Here is a 16,119-nt window from a genome sequence, read left to right on the forward strand (position 1 = left end):
CCATAAACCTGCCTCTTCCTCTTATTTTTCTTTTCTCTCCCCTTCTCTCTTTTCTTTCTTCACACTCCAAGGAGCTAATCACAGCATATGGATTATTCCTCTGTAAACTTTGTCATATAAATCTTCCAGTAAGCTGTACTTAGACAATGATGCCCCTAATTTTTCTTGAACTGGTTACCTTGCTTGTGAATACCCCTCTGCATGCTACCTACCCCTCTATTAATATATGCAATGCTTCTGTGGTTATTAAGCAAAAAAAAAAAAACTAGGTTAGACTGTAAGCTCACTAAACAAGGTAGAAACGCAGGTAAACAATCTGGGCTGTCATGTAGGGACACGTGTAGTCTTGGTAACTTGTCCCCAGGGTGTCTGGGCTGATCCTTGCAGCTGTGTCTCTATGTTCCCGCATGATCCCCCCCTCTGCATCAATAAGTTAACAGATGAGACTCGTGTCACTGTTATTCCATCTTAACCCTTTCACGGAGTATCCTGTCTGTACAATGCTGCTGATACTTTCTGCACATTTTATTTACTTAAAGCTGATCTCCAGGCAATGCTTAATCCATACTTGAACTACATATATTTGCGCCATTTTACCTGCCAAAGGATTTGTCATTTTGTGCAGCCAGTCCTGAGATTTATACAGCTCTGCAAGACAGTATACATAGCTAAGTTGGTGACCTGATATTTATATAAGTAAAGCTGACCTTTACCCTAATGCCGCGTACACCCGATCTGACTTTTCGAGGAACTGGGTCCGACGGTCTTTCTGACGGACTTTCGACGGAGTTCCGACAGACTTTCCGAATGAACGGACTTGGCCACACACAATCACACCAAAGTCCGATGGATTCGAACGTGATGATGTATGACCGGACTAGAATAAGGAAGTTCATAGCCAGTAGCCAATAGCTGCCCTAGCGTCGTTTTTTGTCCGTCGGACCAGCATACAGACGAGCGGATTTCTCGGTCCGGCGGAGTTCTGGTGAGAAAATTTAAAACATGTTCCATTTCTAAAGTCCGCCGGATTTTTGGCAAGCAAAGGTCCGATGGAGCCCACATACGATCTAATTGTCCGACGGACTCGTTCCGTCTGACCTTTGCTGTCAAAAAGTCCAGTCATGTGTACGTGGCATAAGACTAATGCCCTGTACGCACGACCAGTTTTCCCATCGGAAATAAACTCTGAAGGTTTTTCTGATAGAGTTCCGACGGAATTCCCGCTGAAACTGTATTGCGTACACACGATGACACCAAAGTTTGATCATCAAGAACGCGGTGACGTACAGCACGTACGACGGGACTAGAAAAATGAAGTTCAATAGCCAGTAGCCAATAGCTTTCTCATACTTACTTCAGAGCATGTGTTGTTTTTGGTCCGTAGGAACAGCATACAGACGAGTGGTTTTCCCGATAGGAATTGGTTCAGTCGGAAATATTTAGAACATGTTCTATTTCTAGGAACATCAGAATTTTCGAAAAAAAAAGTCTGATGAGGCATACACACGATCGGAATATATGATGAAATGCTTCCGTCTGACTTTTTCTGTCGGACATTCCTCTAGTGCAGCCGTCATCAAATATCGGCCCGCGGTCCGAGTCCGGACCGAGCGGGGCTTCCGCCCGGACCGCTATGCCGCCAGCATATTAAATGACAGCAATCACTGGTTTGCTGGGACCGCGGGTTTCCCTAGCAACCAGTGACGCTGTGCGCATGCGCCCGCCCCCTGCTCCTGGCCGCGTCTCGGAGCTGAAGACACGCACGCTCACAGATAGTAGGGGGTGTGACGTCACGTGCGCGCTCCGCCCCCCATGCTGCCCGCGGTTCCGAATTCCCGGGTCCTGGCTCTCCGACTCCTTGAGGCAGCTTCTGTTGTGCCCTCCTGCAGTTGAGGTATGTGGGCACATAGTGATCATGACTGTATTTGTATATTGGTAATTTGCAAAATGCTGGGCTTTTTTGTAAGGGGCATGGTGATGGGTATATTTGTCATTTGCACAAGGCTGGGCTTTTTTTGTAAGGGGCATGCTGATGGGTATATTTGTAATTTGCACAATGCTGGGCTTTTTTTGTAAGGGGCATGCTGATGGGTATATTTGTAATTTGCACAATGCTGGGCTTTTTTTGTAAGGGGCATGCTGATGGGTATATTTGTAATTTGCACAATGCTGGGCTTTTTTTGTAAGGGGCACGCTGATGGGTATATTTTTTATGTGCACACTGATTTGCATGTTTTGTTAAGGTGCGCCTTAACAAAATATGCCCATCAGTGTGCACTTAAAAATATATCCATCAGCGTGCCCCTTACAAAAAAAGCACAGCATTGTGCAAATTACAAATATACCCATCAGCATGCCCCTTACAAAAAAAGCCCAGCATTGTGCAAATTACAAATATACCCATCAGCATGCCCCTTAAAATAAAATGTGTTCATCAGAGTGCCCTTTAGCATAAAATAAGGGTCACGCTGATGGGCACCTTTTATGTTAAGGGGTACTCTGATGGACAAATTTAATTTTACGGGGCACGCTGATGGGTATATTTTTAATGTGCACATCGATGGGCATATTTTGTTAAGGGGCACAACAAAATGTGCCTTACAAAATATGCCCATCGATGTGCACATTAAAAATATACCCACCAGCATGCCCCTTAAAATAAAATTTGTCCATCAGAGTGCCTCCTAACATAATAGGCGCCCATCAGTGTGACCCTTATTTCATGTTAAGGGGCACGCTGATGGGCATATTTTATTTTAAGAGCAACACTGATGGGTACATTTTATATTAAAAGGGCCACTTTGATGGGCAAATTTTAAGTTAAGGGGCACATTTTGTTGTCCATCAGAGTGCCCCTTAATATAAAATGTGCCCATCAGCATGACCCTTATTTTATGTTAAGGGACACCCTGATGTGCACATTTTGTTAAGGGGCACTGTGATGGGGACACCCGATGTAAAGGGGCACTGTGATGGGGACGACTGATGTAAAGGGGCACTGTGATGGGGGCACCCGATGTAAAGGGGCACTGTGATGGGGGCACCCGATGTAAAGGGGCACTGTAATGGGGACACCCGATGTAAAGGGGCACTGTGATGGGGACACCCGATGTAAAGGGGCACTGTGGTTGGGACACCCGATGTAAAGGGGCACTGTGATGGGGACGACTGATGTAAAGGGGCACTGTGATGGGGACACCCGATGTAAAGGGGCACTGTGATGGGGACACCCGATGTAAAGGGGCACTGTGATGGGGACACCCGATGTAAAGGGGCACTGGGATGGGGACACCCGATGTAAAGGGGCGCTGTGATGGGGACACCCGATGTAAAGGGGCACTGTGATGGGGACACCCGATGTAAAGGGGCACTGTGATGGGGACACCCGATGTAAAGGGGCACTGTGATGGGGACACCCGATGTAAAGGGACACTGGGATGGGGATACCCGATGTAAAGGGGCACTGGGATGGGGACACCGATGTAAAGGGGCACTGTGATGGGGACACCCGATGTAAAGGGGCACTGTGATGGGGACACCCGATGTAAAGGGGCACTGTGATGGGGACACCCGATGTAAAGGGGCACTGTGATGGGGACACCAGATGTAAAGGGGCACTGCGATTGGGACACCCGATGTAAAGGGGCACTGTGATTGGGACACCCGATGTAAAGGGGCACTGTGATGAGGACACTTGATTTAAAGAAGCACTGTGATGGGGACATCTGATGTAAAGGGGCACTGTGATGGGGGCACCTGATGTAAAGGGGCACTGTGATGGGGCACCCAATGTAAAGGGGCACTGTGATGGGGACACCAGATGTAAAGGGGCACTGTGATTGGGACACCCGATGTAAAGGGGCACTGTGATTGGGACACCCGATGTAAAGGGGCACTGTGATGAGGACACTTGATTTAAAGAAGCACTGTGATGGGGACATCTGATGTAAAGGGGCACTGTGATGGGGGCACCTGATGTAAAGGGGCACTGTGATGGGGCACCCGATGTAAAGGGGCACTGTGATGGGGACACCCGATGTAAAGGGGCACTGTGATGGGGACACCCGATGTAAAGGGGCACTGTGGTTGGGACACCCGATGTAAAGGGGCACTGTGATGGGGACACCCGATTTAAAGGGGCACTATGATGGGGACGACTGATGTAAAGGGGCACTGTGATGGGGGCACCTGATGTAAAGGGGCACTGTGATGGGGACACCCGATGTAAAGGGGCACTGTGGTGGGGACACCAGATGTAAAGGGGCACTGTGATTGGGACACCCGATGTAAAGGGGCACTGTGATTGGGACACCCGATGTAAAGGGGCACTGTGATGAGGACACTTGATTTAAAGAAGCACTGTGATGGGGACATCTGATGTAAAGGGGCACTGTGATGGGGGCACCTGATGTAAAGAGGCACTGTGATGGGGCACCCGATGTAAAGGGGCGACACCCGATGTAAAGGGACACTGTGATGGGGACTCCTGATTTAAAGAAGCACTGTGATGGGGACATCTGATGTAAAGGGGCACTGTGATGGGAACGACTGATGTAAAGGGGCACTGTGATGGGGGCACCTGATGTAAGAGCACGGTGATGGGGACAATTGATGTAAAGGGGCACTGTGAAGAACACACCTAATTTAAAGTGCAATCAGATGGGCACATCTGATCTGGTGGGGACACCTGATGTAAGGAGGCACACGTATGGTGACATCTAATGTAAGGGGGCACGCTGATGTGGACACCCTATGTAAGAGGGCACCTTTATATAATGGGGCACTCTGATGGTGACAAATTGTATAAGGGGGCACACTGATGGGAGACACCAGCTGTAAGGGGGCTTTCCATTGCAGAAACCTGATGTAAGTGGGCACTCTGACAAGAATGCCTGATATAAGAGAGTAGTCTGCCTTTGGCAACTTATTTTGGGGGTAGTCTGATGGGGCAATGAATTAATGAATTAGGCTGCGTACACACGGGCGGATTATCCGCCCAACTAAGTTCGTCAGACAATCCGACAGACAGTCCGTTCAACTTTTGAATGAACGGACTTGACCACACACGATGAACAGACAGTCCGCTGAAAGCTTGCGCGATGACGTGTACGGCATGTACGACGGGACGAGAAATTCGACGTCCAATACACTGCAATGCAACCTTCGCCGTGTAAATCCTTTCTGAGCATGTGCCAAACTTAGTCCGTCGAACTAGCCTACTCACGAGCGGATTGTCCGCTGAAACCAAGTTTGGACGGACAAAATTACGGAAATTCCGAAAGACTTAGTCCGTCAGACTGTCCGCTGAAAAAGTCCGCTGAAGCCCACACACGAGCGGATTGTCCGCTGAAACACGGTTCAGCGGACTAAGTTGGACAGACAATCCGCCCGTGTGTACGCGGCCTTACTCTAATAGGGGCAACTGATGTAAGAGGGAAAACTAATAGGGACATTTACATTTACAGAATATTACCAAAGTGTGTGGAGGAAACCGTAGCAAAAGTGACCGAGAGCATGGCTTGTGCCAAGAAAAGGAAGGTAGACACTGAAAACCGAGTCTTCAAAGATGAATGGACAGACCAATATATGTTCATTCTTCCTGTGGGAAGTTTAAAACCAGTTTGTCTGATTTGTTGCGAAACCGTGGCATTAATAAAAAGTAGCAATGTGAAGCGTCACTACGAAACAAAACACAGCTCGTTTGCGCAAACATATCCACAGCATTCTGAGGTAAGGGCACGTAAAATAACGGAACTGAAAGCCCAGTATGACAGATCTACCAAAGTCCTCTCACATTCATTTACAGCCCAGCAGCGTGCAAATGAATGTTCACTTAAAGTAGCATGGATTTTGGGGCAACACAAAAGACCATTTACCGATGGTACATTTGTAAAGGAGTGTTTGAATGCTGTTGCTGAAACTTTACTTGAGGGTAAACAAAAAGATGAGCTGTGTGGAAAAATCAACCAGATCCCACTGTCGGCGTCAACAGCAACAAAAAAGACTGAAATATTAACAGAGGATGTTTTGGGACAACTTGATGCAGCGATTCAGAGTGCAGTATGCATTTCTTTAGCCATTGATGAATCAACGGATATAACTGATAATGCCCAGCTTTTGGTGTATGTAAGATTTTTTCACAAAGAAACAAAAGAATTTTGTGAGGACCTGTTAGGTGTAACACCACTTGAGACGCACACAAGAGGACAAGACATATACGAGGCCATTAAGGAGATTCTGAGAAAGAGGAAGATCGATCTGAAAAAGGTGGTCTCGGTTACCACAGATGGTGCCCCTGCCATGGTAGGAAAGGAGAGAGGAGCTGTGGCACGACTGAAAGAGGACAACCCTGACCTTATTTCTTACCACTGCATTATTCACCAGACTGTCCTGTGTGCCATTCTATCGGACAAGTTTGCAGAAATCATGGACACGATGATGAAACTCATCAACTTCCTCAGAGTATCCTCATCCCATCAACATCGTTTACTAAGAGAGTTTCTTAAAGAAGTTGAGGCAAATGCAAATGACCTTTTACTTCACAACAATGTTAGATGGCTAAGTAAAGGCAATGTATTGGAACGCTTTTGGTCCATTCGAACTGAAGTAGCAGCTTTCTTAGTGCAACTCAAAAGTCAGAAAGCAAGACAGTTTTCACTGTTTTTACAAGATGAAAGCACAATGGAAAATATCGCTTTCCTAGTGGACATAACATCACACCTTAATGAACTCAATGTAAAGCTCCAAGGCAAGAACAATTCCATCTGTGATTTGATGACCGCTGTCCGCTCCTTCCAGAGAAAACTGGATTTGTTCAAGGAAGATCTGCAAGGAGAGTGCTTGCATTTCACAAAGGTGAAAGAACAGATTCAAGGAAAGAGAGATGTTTCTTCTTTTGTTGACTTCATAAATAAACTCATTGGAAACTTCAGTAAAAGGTTTGATAGCTTCAGTCTTGGACATCAGATCCTCCTGTTCATTCACAATCCATTCCTCATTAAAGATGTCAGAGTGTTTTCAAAGGAGGTGATGCAGACCTTCAAGTGGGCACATGAGGGATCTCTACAGACAGAAATGATTGACCTGCAAACAAATGTCGCACTAAGAGAGCACTTTGAAGGAACTGATCCGGCTAACTTCTGGCTACAGACTGTGCCTGAGACTGATTTCCCTTGTCTAATCAAGGTAGCACTACACACCTTGACCATGTTTGGATCTACATACAGCTGTGAGTCAGCTTTCTCTACTATGAACATTATTAAAACAAAGTATCGTTCCAGGCTCACCAATGAGCACCTACATATGTGCATGAGAATGGCAGTAACTCAATTTAAGCCAAGATTCAAACTACTGGCAGGACAATCAAAATCCCATTTTTCTCACTAGACAGGAAAGTTTTTTGGGTGTTAAAAAAATTGAAATAAAGTCAGAAGGTGCTTCTTTTACTTGAAAAATGGATGTGCTTTTTATGTTTTATTAAAGAGTTATGGATTTGCTTCCATGTTTTTTTTGTTAAAAATAGTTGTTTGTTTTCCTTACAAAGACAAGAGCAAATGTAAAGCTATCCTAGTTCCAGCTGTCCACATGTTTAATATTGTAACTGAAACTTGACAATAAATATTGTTGAAATGCTAAGGAAATTGTCCATTTCTCATGTTTTTGATAGATATACAGTGACTACAATCTTTCTGAGTCATAGCGCAGACTTCAGATTCGGACCTCGGCCCAAAGAAAATTTTGGCGACCGGACCTCCTTGAATTTTAATTCATTACCCCTGCTCTAGTGTGTACGCGGCATTAGTTTACAGGTGCTGTTGGAGGGAGTTAAAAATGCAAGGTTAAGCACCATTTCTAGCTCCTTCCCCTTAAGCTGCAATGGCAGGGGACAGGGGTGTTTACATGCCACATTTACAATGCTTTGCTTTGCACCCGTGCCAAAAACTACCCAACGTGTCACAATCGGCAGGCAGCAAACCCGCCAAACACAACCCATGCAAGTATAAAGGTAAGCACCGCAAATGCCACATTGCCTCCTCACTGCCTGTAAGTCACCTATAAAAAACAGATCTGAATGTGGTTCAAAGAAGTGGCGGGATTAGACACGTCTAAACCTAGCCTAAAGCTAATCACCTCTTCCCCTGCCTTCTCCCCCTCCTGAAGTTATTGTGTGTGTGTGTGTGTGTGTGTGTGTGTGTGTGTGTGTGTGTGTGTGTGTATATGTATATATATATATATATATATATATATATATATATATATATATATATATATATATCACACACACAATTTATATATGTGTATATACAGTATGATTTTATATATATATATATATATAATATATATTAGTATTGTGCAAAGGTGAAAAATGCTGTAAATTGGGAATGCTTTGAGAAATATAAGTGTTAATAGTTTATATTTTATCAATTAACAAATTGGAACAGAAGAGAAATCCAAATCAGATCATTATTTGTGTGACCCTTTGCCTTCAAAACAGCATCAATTCTTCTAGGTGCACTTATGCCCTGTACACACGACCAGTTTTCCCGTCGGAATAAACTCTGAAGGTTTTTCTGATGGAGTTCTGACGGAATTCCGCTGAAACTGTCTTGCGTACACCCGATCACACCAAAGTCCGACCGTCAAGAACGCGGTGACGTATAAGCCCTTGTACACACGGTCAGACATTCCGACAACCAAATCCATCGGATTTTGTTCGAAACTGTTGCATACACACAGTCAGACAAAGTTGTCAGAAAATCCGATCGTACTTAACATGATGACTTTATTTTGTTAGGACGGGACTACGTTCAGGCTAGTAGCCAATAGCTTTGGTCTAGGAATTTGATCTGAGCATGCGTGGCATGATCAGAATTCTCTACATATGATCGGACAGAGTCCGATCGGATCATGTTGTCGGAAAATTTTAGAGTCCGATCGGATTTTAGAGTCCGATTGGATCATGTTGTCGGTAAAAAAAATTTCCAACTGGAAAACTTGGTCCGTCGCAGTCCGATGGAGCCCACACACTGTTGGATTATCCGACAACACGGTCCTATCGGACATTGTCCATCGGAATGTCTGACCGCGTGTACAAGGGCTAACACGTATGATGGGACTAGAAAATGGAAGTTCAATAGCCAGTAGCCAATAGCTTCCGTCTCGTACTTGCTTCAGAGCATGGTCGTTTTTGGTACGTCGGAACAGCATCATCAAGAACGCGGTGACGTATAGCACGTACGACGGGACTAGAAAAATGAAGTTCAATAGCCAGTAGCCAATAGCTTTCTCATACTTACTTCAGAGCATGTGTTGTTTTTGGTCCGTAGGAACAGCATACAGACGAACGGTTTTGCCGATAGGAATTGGTTCCGTCAGAAATATTTAGAACATGTTCTATTTCTAGGTCCGTCAGAATTTTCGATGTAAAAAGTCTGAAGGGGCATACACACGATCGGAATATACAATGAAAAGCTCCCATCTGACTTTTTCTGTCGGACATTCCGCTCGTGTGTATGCGGCATTACACACAGTTTTTAAAGGAACTCGCCAGGTAGGTTGTTCCAAACATCTTGGAGAACTAACCACAGATCTTCTGTGGTTGTAGGCTGCCTCAGATCCTTCTGTCTTTTAATGTAATCCCAGACACCATGATGTTGAGATCAGGACTCTGTGGGAGCCAAAACATCACTTCCAGGACTCCTAGTTCCTTAGGCAGGCCATACATGGTGCAAATTTCCATGGGTTGCAGGAATGAAATTTTGGACAATTACCCCATCAACACTGACTGTGCTGACAGGGGAATCCCTTCTGTGGAGGAAACTGTCCCTGCTGGGAGAAAACAGTGATTGTTGCTAGCAGCTATAGCAGCTGCTAGCAATAATTGCAAGAGAATCTGGCAGGCTGGCTGTACCCAAGTTGATCGATCAATCGGCTTGGTACATTCAGCCTGCCCATTAACAGTTCGCATCTTGGCCAGTTCCTACTGAAGATCCGCTGAAGATAGTTCTTAACCACTTCCCACCCGGCCAATGCGTATATACGGCCGGGTGGGAGCCGCCTGCTCCTGATAGGACGTTTGGGAACGTCATTCAGGAGCAGCGGGATCGCGCGCGCGCGCGCCCGCGCAGCGGCGCGATCCCGATGTGCTCGTGTCACCCGGACACGGCACATCTCAGATCGGCAGGAGGGCTCTGTGATTGGCCCTCCTGATCACATGACGGCCGTGTCCAATCACGGCCGTCATGTGATGTAAACAAACAGCCGGTTGCTAGGCAATCGGCTCTCCTCTCCTCACACGGAAGTCACCGCTGAGGAGAAGAGAGCAGATCGCTGCAGCCGGCTGATGATCAGTGAGTATGGGCTGCTTTTTACAGCTTTTTACTCACTGATCATCAGTGTAGTGTACACACACAACACACCACACAGTACAAACACAGTCCCCACATATGTCCCCAAAACACACATGTCCCCAAATAATAAAAACACATGTCCCTAATAATAAAAACATGTCCCCCACATATGTCCCACTAAAATCACATGTCCCAATGATTATCTGCACACATATGTACGTGATCACCTGCACACATATGTACATGATCATTTGCGTACATATGTCCGTGATCACACAAACCAATTATTATACACTTAACGGAATTTTTTTTACCAAAAACATGTAGCAGAATACATTTTGGCTTAAATTTATGACAAAATTTGATTTTATTGGATTTCTTTTCAAATAGAAAAAAGAAAATATAGTTTTTTTTCCAAATTTCCGCTATTTTTGCGCTTATATCGCAAAAAAAAAAAAAACGGAGTCGTGAATAAATAACACCAAAATAAAGCTCTATTTGTGCGAAAAAAATGATAACAATTTCATTTGGGTACAGTGTAGCATGACCGCGCAATTGTCACTGAAAGAGCGAGAGCGCTGAAAGCTGAAAATTGGGCTGGGAAGGAAGGGGGTGAAAGTGCCCTGTATTGTAGTGGTTAAGATCGTTTTTCCTTATGTTGAAGATAGTTCCTAATGACATTGGCTGTATGTTTGAGGTAGTTGTCCAGCTGCAGAATACATTTGGGGCCAATCACATGCCCCTCTGATGGTACGGTATGTTGGATAAGTATCTGCCTGTGTTTGTCTGCATTGAGGACACCATTGATCCTGACCAAATGTCCAACTCCATTTGCAGACATGTAGCCCTAAACTTGCAAGGATCCTCCACCATACCGTTGCCTGCAGACACTAATTTTTGTACCGCTCTAAAGCCCTTTGCGAACAAACTGCCTCCTGCTACAGCCAAATATTTCACATTTTGACTCATCCGTCCAGAGCACCTACTGCCATTTTTCTGCACCGCGGTTCCTTTGTTTTCCTGCATAGTTGAGCTGCTTAGCCTTGTTTCTACATTGAAGGTATGGCTTTTTGGCTGCAATTCTTCCATGAAGACCAATTTTTGCCAGGGTTCTCCAGACAGTAGATGAGTATATCTGGGTCCCACTGGTTTCTGCAAGTTCTCTGCTGACAGCACTGCTGGACATCTTCCAGTGTTGAAGTGAAGTAAGCATGATTTGTGTTTCATCTGCTGCATTAAAAAGGGATTCCACCTAAAAAAAAAATATATATATTAAAAGCTAGCAGCTATAAATACTACAGCTGCTGACTTTTAATAAATGGACACTCACCTGTCCTGGGTTCCAGCGACGCCGGCAGCCGAGGCCGATCGCTCGGCTCTCGGCTGCTGCCGTCACCATTCTAGGTGAGGGAATCAGGAAGTGAAGCAAATCGGCTTCACTTCCCGGTTCCCTACTGCGCATGCGCGAAACGCAGCGCAATAGGAATTGTCCGCGCTGTCTCTGGGACCCGTGTGTGTCCCAGCAGACAGCGGGGCAGGACAGGAAATGACATAGACTCCCACAGGAGTCTATGCCCGGAAGTGGTATCTCCACCCCCCTCCCCCCTGTAAGGTGCCAATTGTGACACCGGAGGGGGGGAGGGTTCCGATCAGCGGAAGTTCCACTTTAGGGTGGAACCCCACTTTAAGTTTCCTTGGCCAACCACTGTGCCTACGGTCCTCAATGCTGCCCAATCAATGGTGTCCTCAGTGCTGCATCAGGACACATGAACACAACTAACATGTAGTGCTTGCTCAAAACATATGGAAGTGAGGGGGAGAAGGAGATATATTTTAGTGTTACTTTTAGGCTAGGTTCACATTGCAGCGATGCGGGAACGCCACGAATCCACGGCAGGTTCCCGCATCGCATACCTCCTGGCGGCAGTTCACACTGCCCTATGCGAACTGCTGGGAGTGTCAGTGAAACGTTAATGACACCCCCAGATCAGTTCGCATATCGCAGTGCGATCTGCAAACTCGGACAGGAATCGGATCGCATGGTGTGAACACCCATGCGATCTGATTCTGCTGCGGACCAAAAAAAGGGTCCTGTGCGAGTTTGGGCCGGGTGCGATGTGAATTCAGCCATACTATCTGTATGGCTGAACTCACATCGCAGAGAGATCGGATGTGATTTGCACTGCAGTGCGGTGCAAATCACATCCGTTCTCATAAACCGCTGCAGTGTGAACCCAGCCTTAGGCTGCATTCACACCTGAGTGTTTTCAGCTCATAAAAGGCCTGAAAAACGCCCAAGAAGCAAAATTCCATTAAATTCAATGGCACCTGTTCACACCTGAAGCAAAACGCCTGAAAAACGCCCTAAGCTCAAAAAAGAACATGAGCTTCCTTGGGGCAGATTACAGGTGTTTTTCTGCCTTTTACACTGGTGACCTAAACAAAATTGCAGCAAAATCGCAGCCAAACACACAACTTTGAAATGCTCAGGTATGAATGCAGCCTAAATGTTTTCGAGAAGTATTAAAATTCCTGTTTTTTTTACCAACCTGCCTGAATGTGTTTTCTGGGTTTTTAAGACACAGTGTAGTCACGCGCGTTTCGAATTATAGAACACACTTTGGCCCAGCACGAAGGCCTATTTTTCCCCAGTCCATGTGCCAGACCCACCGCAAGCATTTTTGGATGCATTTAGAATGCACTTCTCTAAACTTCTATGGGATTCAGTCATAGCACTGGAGGAGACCCAGAATGCCTTGAACAGAAGTTAGATTCCTCTTGTGTAGTGTTCAGTAGTAAATAAAAGTAAACCTTTTACAGGCCTGGACAATTCTGACTAATTTGGGGGCCACTGTCTCCCAATTGTACCCTTGCATTGTTGTTCTTTCATGTGCACCCCTGTTGTAGACTACAAGCAACCTTGCTGACAAACAGGCATGGTACTGAAAGGTGGTCCAGAGCAATGGTGTTCAGCTGATACTATAGTAAGTACATGTAGACAGGAAGTGGCTGAAAGAAGCTATAGGAGATCTGCAGCACTGAGAAAAAAAAAAAAAGATAAATCGTCAAAATAAGTATTGTTTTGGTCAATTGTAATTTTTCTGGTGCCAATGATTAGAACGTTATTAGGAAACGTGTGAGTCGAACCTGTCTTAATGAAAGTGATATTAATCCCAGTTTTTAGGAACTTTCTGCAGCTGATTTAATCGCTTCCTGAGTGTGCAGCTTCTTTATGTTTTAATCCTTTCCAATGTTCCTGTAGCGTACCCCATATAGGAGCCACTAGTGAACTGGGATCCCCCATCCTGCACAGCAAGGCACAGCGAATCTCCACAATATTCCAGAGTCAAGAAACAGTCCAGTGCTTGTTTTTTATGTTTTATTGTGGAGATAAAACTTGTGTAGCACTGACCCCCGAATGAGCAGCTGATTTAATTGGGGTACCGTTACCTTCTTCACCTCGTATGTGTCTAGGGCAGTGATGGCGAACCTTGGCACCCCAGATGTTTTGGAACTACATTTCCCATGATGCTCCACTACACTGAAGAGTGCACGAGCATCATGGGAAATGTAGTTCCAAAACATCTGGGGTGCCAAGGCTCGCCATCACTGGTCTAGGGGTTTCCCGAGGTAGATGGCCCAAGAACTGCAGAGACTGACGCCAGATCCACTTAAGGGGATTTTTTTTTGCAAAAATAGTTAACGAACACAGTCTCTCAACATAAGGTTAGAGGGTTTAGGTAGGAAAGTCCAGGTACTCGTGCCAATTCAAATAGGAAAAGTCTCTCACATTAGGAAATCCAAAGAATAGCCATTCACAGCTGGATCCTCACCCTTATCGGATAGTCCTTCTCTCACCAGGCCTAGCAGCCAACAGGGTGTTTCAATCAGACCAAGTCTCTGCCACAGACTTGCTGTAGAACACTTGAGTAAAACTGAAAGTTTGTAGAACACTTGGAGAACCCTCGTGTGGTACCAGTATCTTGCAGCCGGTCCGGCGATACCACACGAGATCAGATTCACTTGGGGTCCTTCAACTTGTCCAGGCTCTTATTGAGAAGCCAACCTTTGCGTTGCCTTCTCCCGAAGAGTCCTCCCCTGGATACCTTCACAGTTGTGGGCCTCTCTGCTAACCGAGACGGCACTGGACCACCTTTGAATCCTTCTTTCAGTTTCTTTGCCTCGGGCTAGCCAGCCCCGAGACCTGTAGTCGGGTGGACCCGCACCACAGGCCATGAGTGTCCTGGGGGCTGGTCAGGAGGACCAGGACCATCAGCCAGAAAGCACTTCTGGACCGGAAACCCCTAAGCAAGCAACGCCAGCACCTTAAGTACCCTCTCCCAGAATGCACAGCAAGAGTGACACTCCCACTGGGCTGGTTCCAAGAGAGAGTAAACCCTTAATGCACCCAACTAGACTGTGTTCTGAATTATGCCAGGGATGACAGTGCCAGCTATGGTCGTGCATAACACCATGCAATCCAGCCAGACTGGTACTGAGGTCAAAATAAGTAATTAAACCAAAAACCAAACTGCGGCTCAAGGGTAAAGTTAAATGACAAAACACATAGCGCGTGCTCTTCAGGAGCAGGCGCTACACTTGGATAGGAAATAGGGGTATTATGGGATTCCCACTTGACTTCAGAACTCTTCAGGGACAACATTCCTATATACAGTCTATATACACTCCTCTTCCTCCAGCATTTCACTTGCTAACAGAAAACAACACAGATCCAGCTAGAACACTGATGAATCTGACAAAAAGCACTTGGTCAGATTAAGCAAAAGCCCTTTACAGGCATGGTTTGCGGTTCTCTATGGATGTGTAGAGAAAAGACCAGTGTCCAGCTACCGATCCCAGCACCACCTCTTTCTTTAGGCACTGGTTGAAGCTACCTCTCTCTCTAGCCCTCCTGGCTACTTCCCACAGTCCCCCCCAGACGGCACACTCACCAACCCACCTGGCTGACTTCTCATGGAGATCTCCTGCACAACATGTTCACTCTCCTGCTGTCCTCAAACTTGCTCCCCTGCATCCAGGCAAGGATTCCTCTGTGTGTTGTAGAGGATCCCTCCAGCACCCGAGCCCCAGGCCGAGGTCACCCCCCTCCCCCCCCCCCCAGACTAGGGCCATCCCCGAGGGCCAACGGCAGCCTCCACAGCACTCTCTCCATCTTCCACCTGACTGCCACTGCTGGCATGACTCAGGAGTAGTTAAGAGGTACCCGCCGCCCTGCTAACCCACCTGCTGGGGTTTGTCTGAGGCCCTCCTCAATACTTTAAGCAGCTCCTCCTAACCTCCTACCCATTCTTCTGGGAGCTTCTCTAAGATTTCAGCAAGTAGGGGGGTACCAGAGGTGCTGCTTGATGAGTCATCCAGCCTCCCTGAGTCACTTACCTTGACCCAGATTCAGCCCAGGCTTGGCTGCAAGCCAAGCCCAATTTACTTACACTAGCAAAACGACTATTTACACTAGCACACTAAGCTAGAAGGTGCTAAGCTTATGTGATGACCACCTTCCCAGGTTTCCTGTTTCAATTTCTCTTGCAGCATCCTATGGAGGGACCTATCCTTGCATACAGGGACTAGTGTTATGATTTTTTTTTTTTTTTATGTGGTTTACTACTGCTTTAACTCTTCACAGTGACATCTGGAAGTTCAGGGAAGCAGCACTGGAGAAGCTGGAGCCAGCAACATTGAAATGTGTATACTGCAATAGTTTACAGAGGAATACTTTTTTTTAATTGTACTCAGCAGGTTAATCTAAAAA

The 16,119-nt window shown here is 46.1% G+C and overlaps 1 protein-coding gene across 1 annotated transcript; it reads left to right on the forward strand.

Annotated features, from left to right (window-relative positions):
* Positions 1-5,514: 5,514 nt before the first annotated feature.
* Positions 5,515-7,386, forward strand: LOC143925734 (SCAN domain-containing protein 3-like). Its single transcript, XM_077450186.1, has one exon. The coding sequence runs from the start codon at positions 5,515-5,517 to the stop codon at positions 7,384-7,386; it is 1,872 nt and encodes a 623-aa protein (XP_077306312.1).
* Positions 7,387-16,119: the final 8,733 nt, after the last annotated feature.

This window comes from Lithobates pipiens, unplaced genomic scaffold, assembly GCF_037356315.1.
Source record: "Lithobates pipiens isolate NorthernLeopardFrog02 unplaced genomic scaffold, aLitPip1_a1.2 Scaffold_22, whole genome shotgun sequence".
In the NCBI taxonomy this organism is placed as follows: Eukaryota; Metazoa; Chordata; class Amphibia; order Anura; family Ranidae; genus Lithobates; species Lithobates pipiens.

Bases quoted from the DNA above. Each gene is read 5' to 3' on its own strand.
- LOC143925734 (XM_077450186.1), top strand. From the start codon at position 5,515: ATGGCTTGTGCCAAGAAAAGGAAGGTAGACACTGAAAACCGAGTCTTC.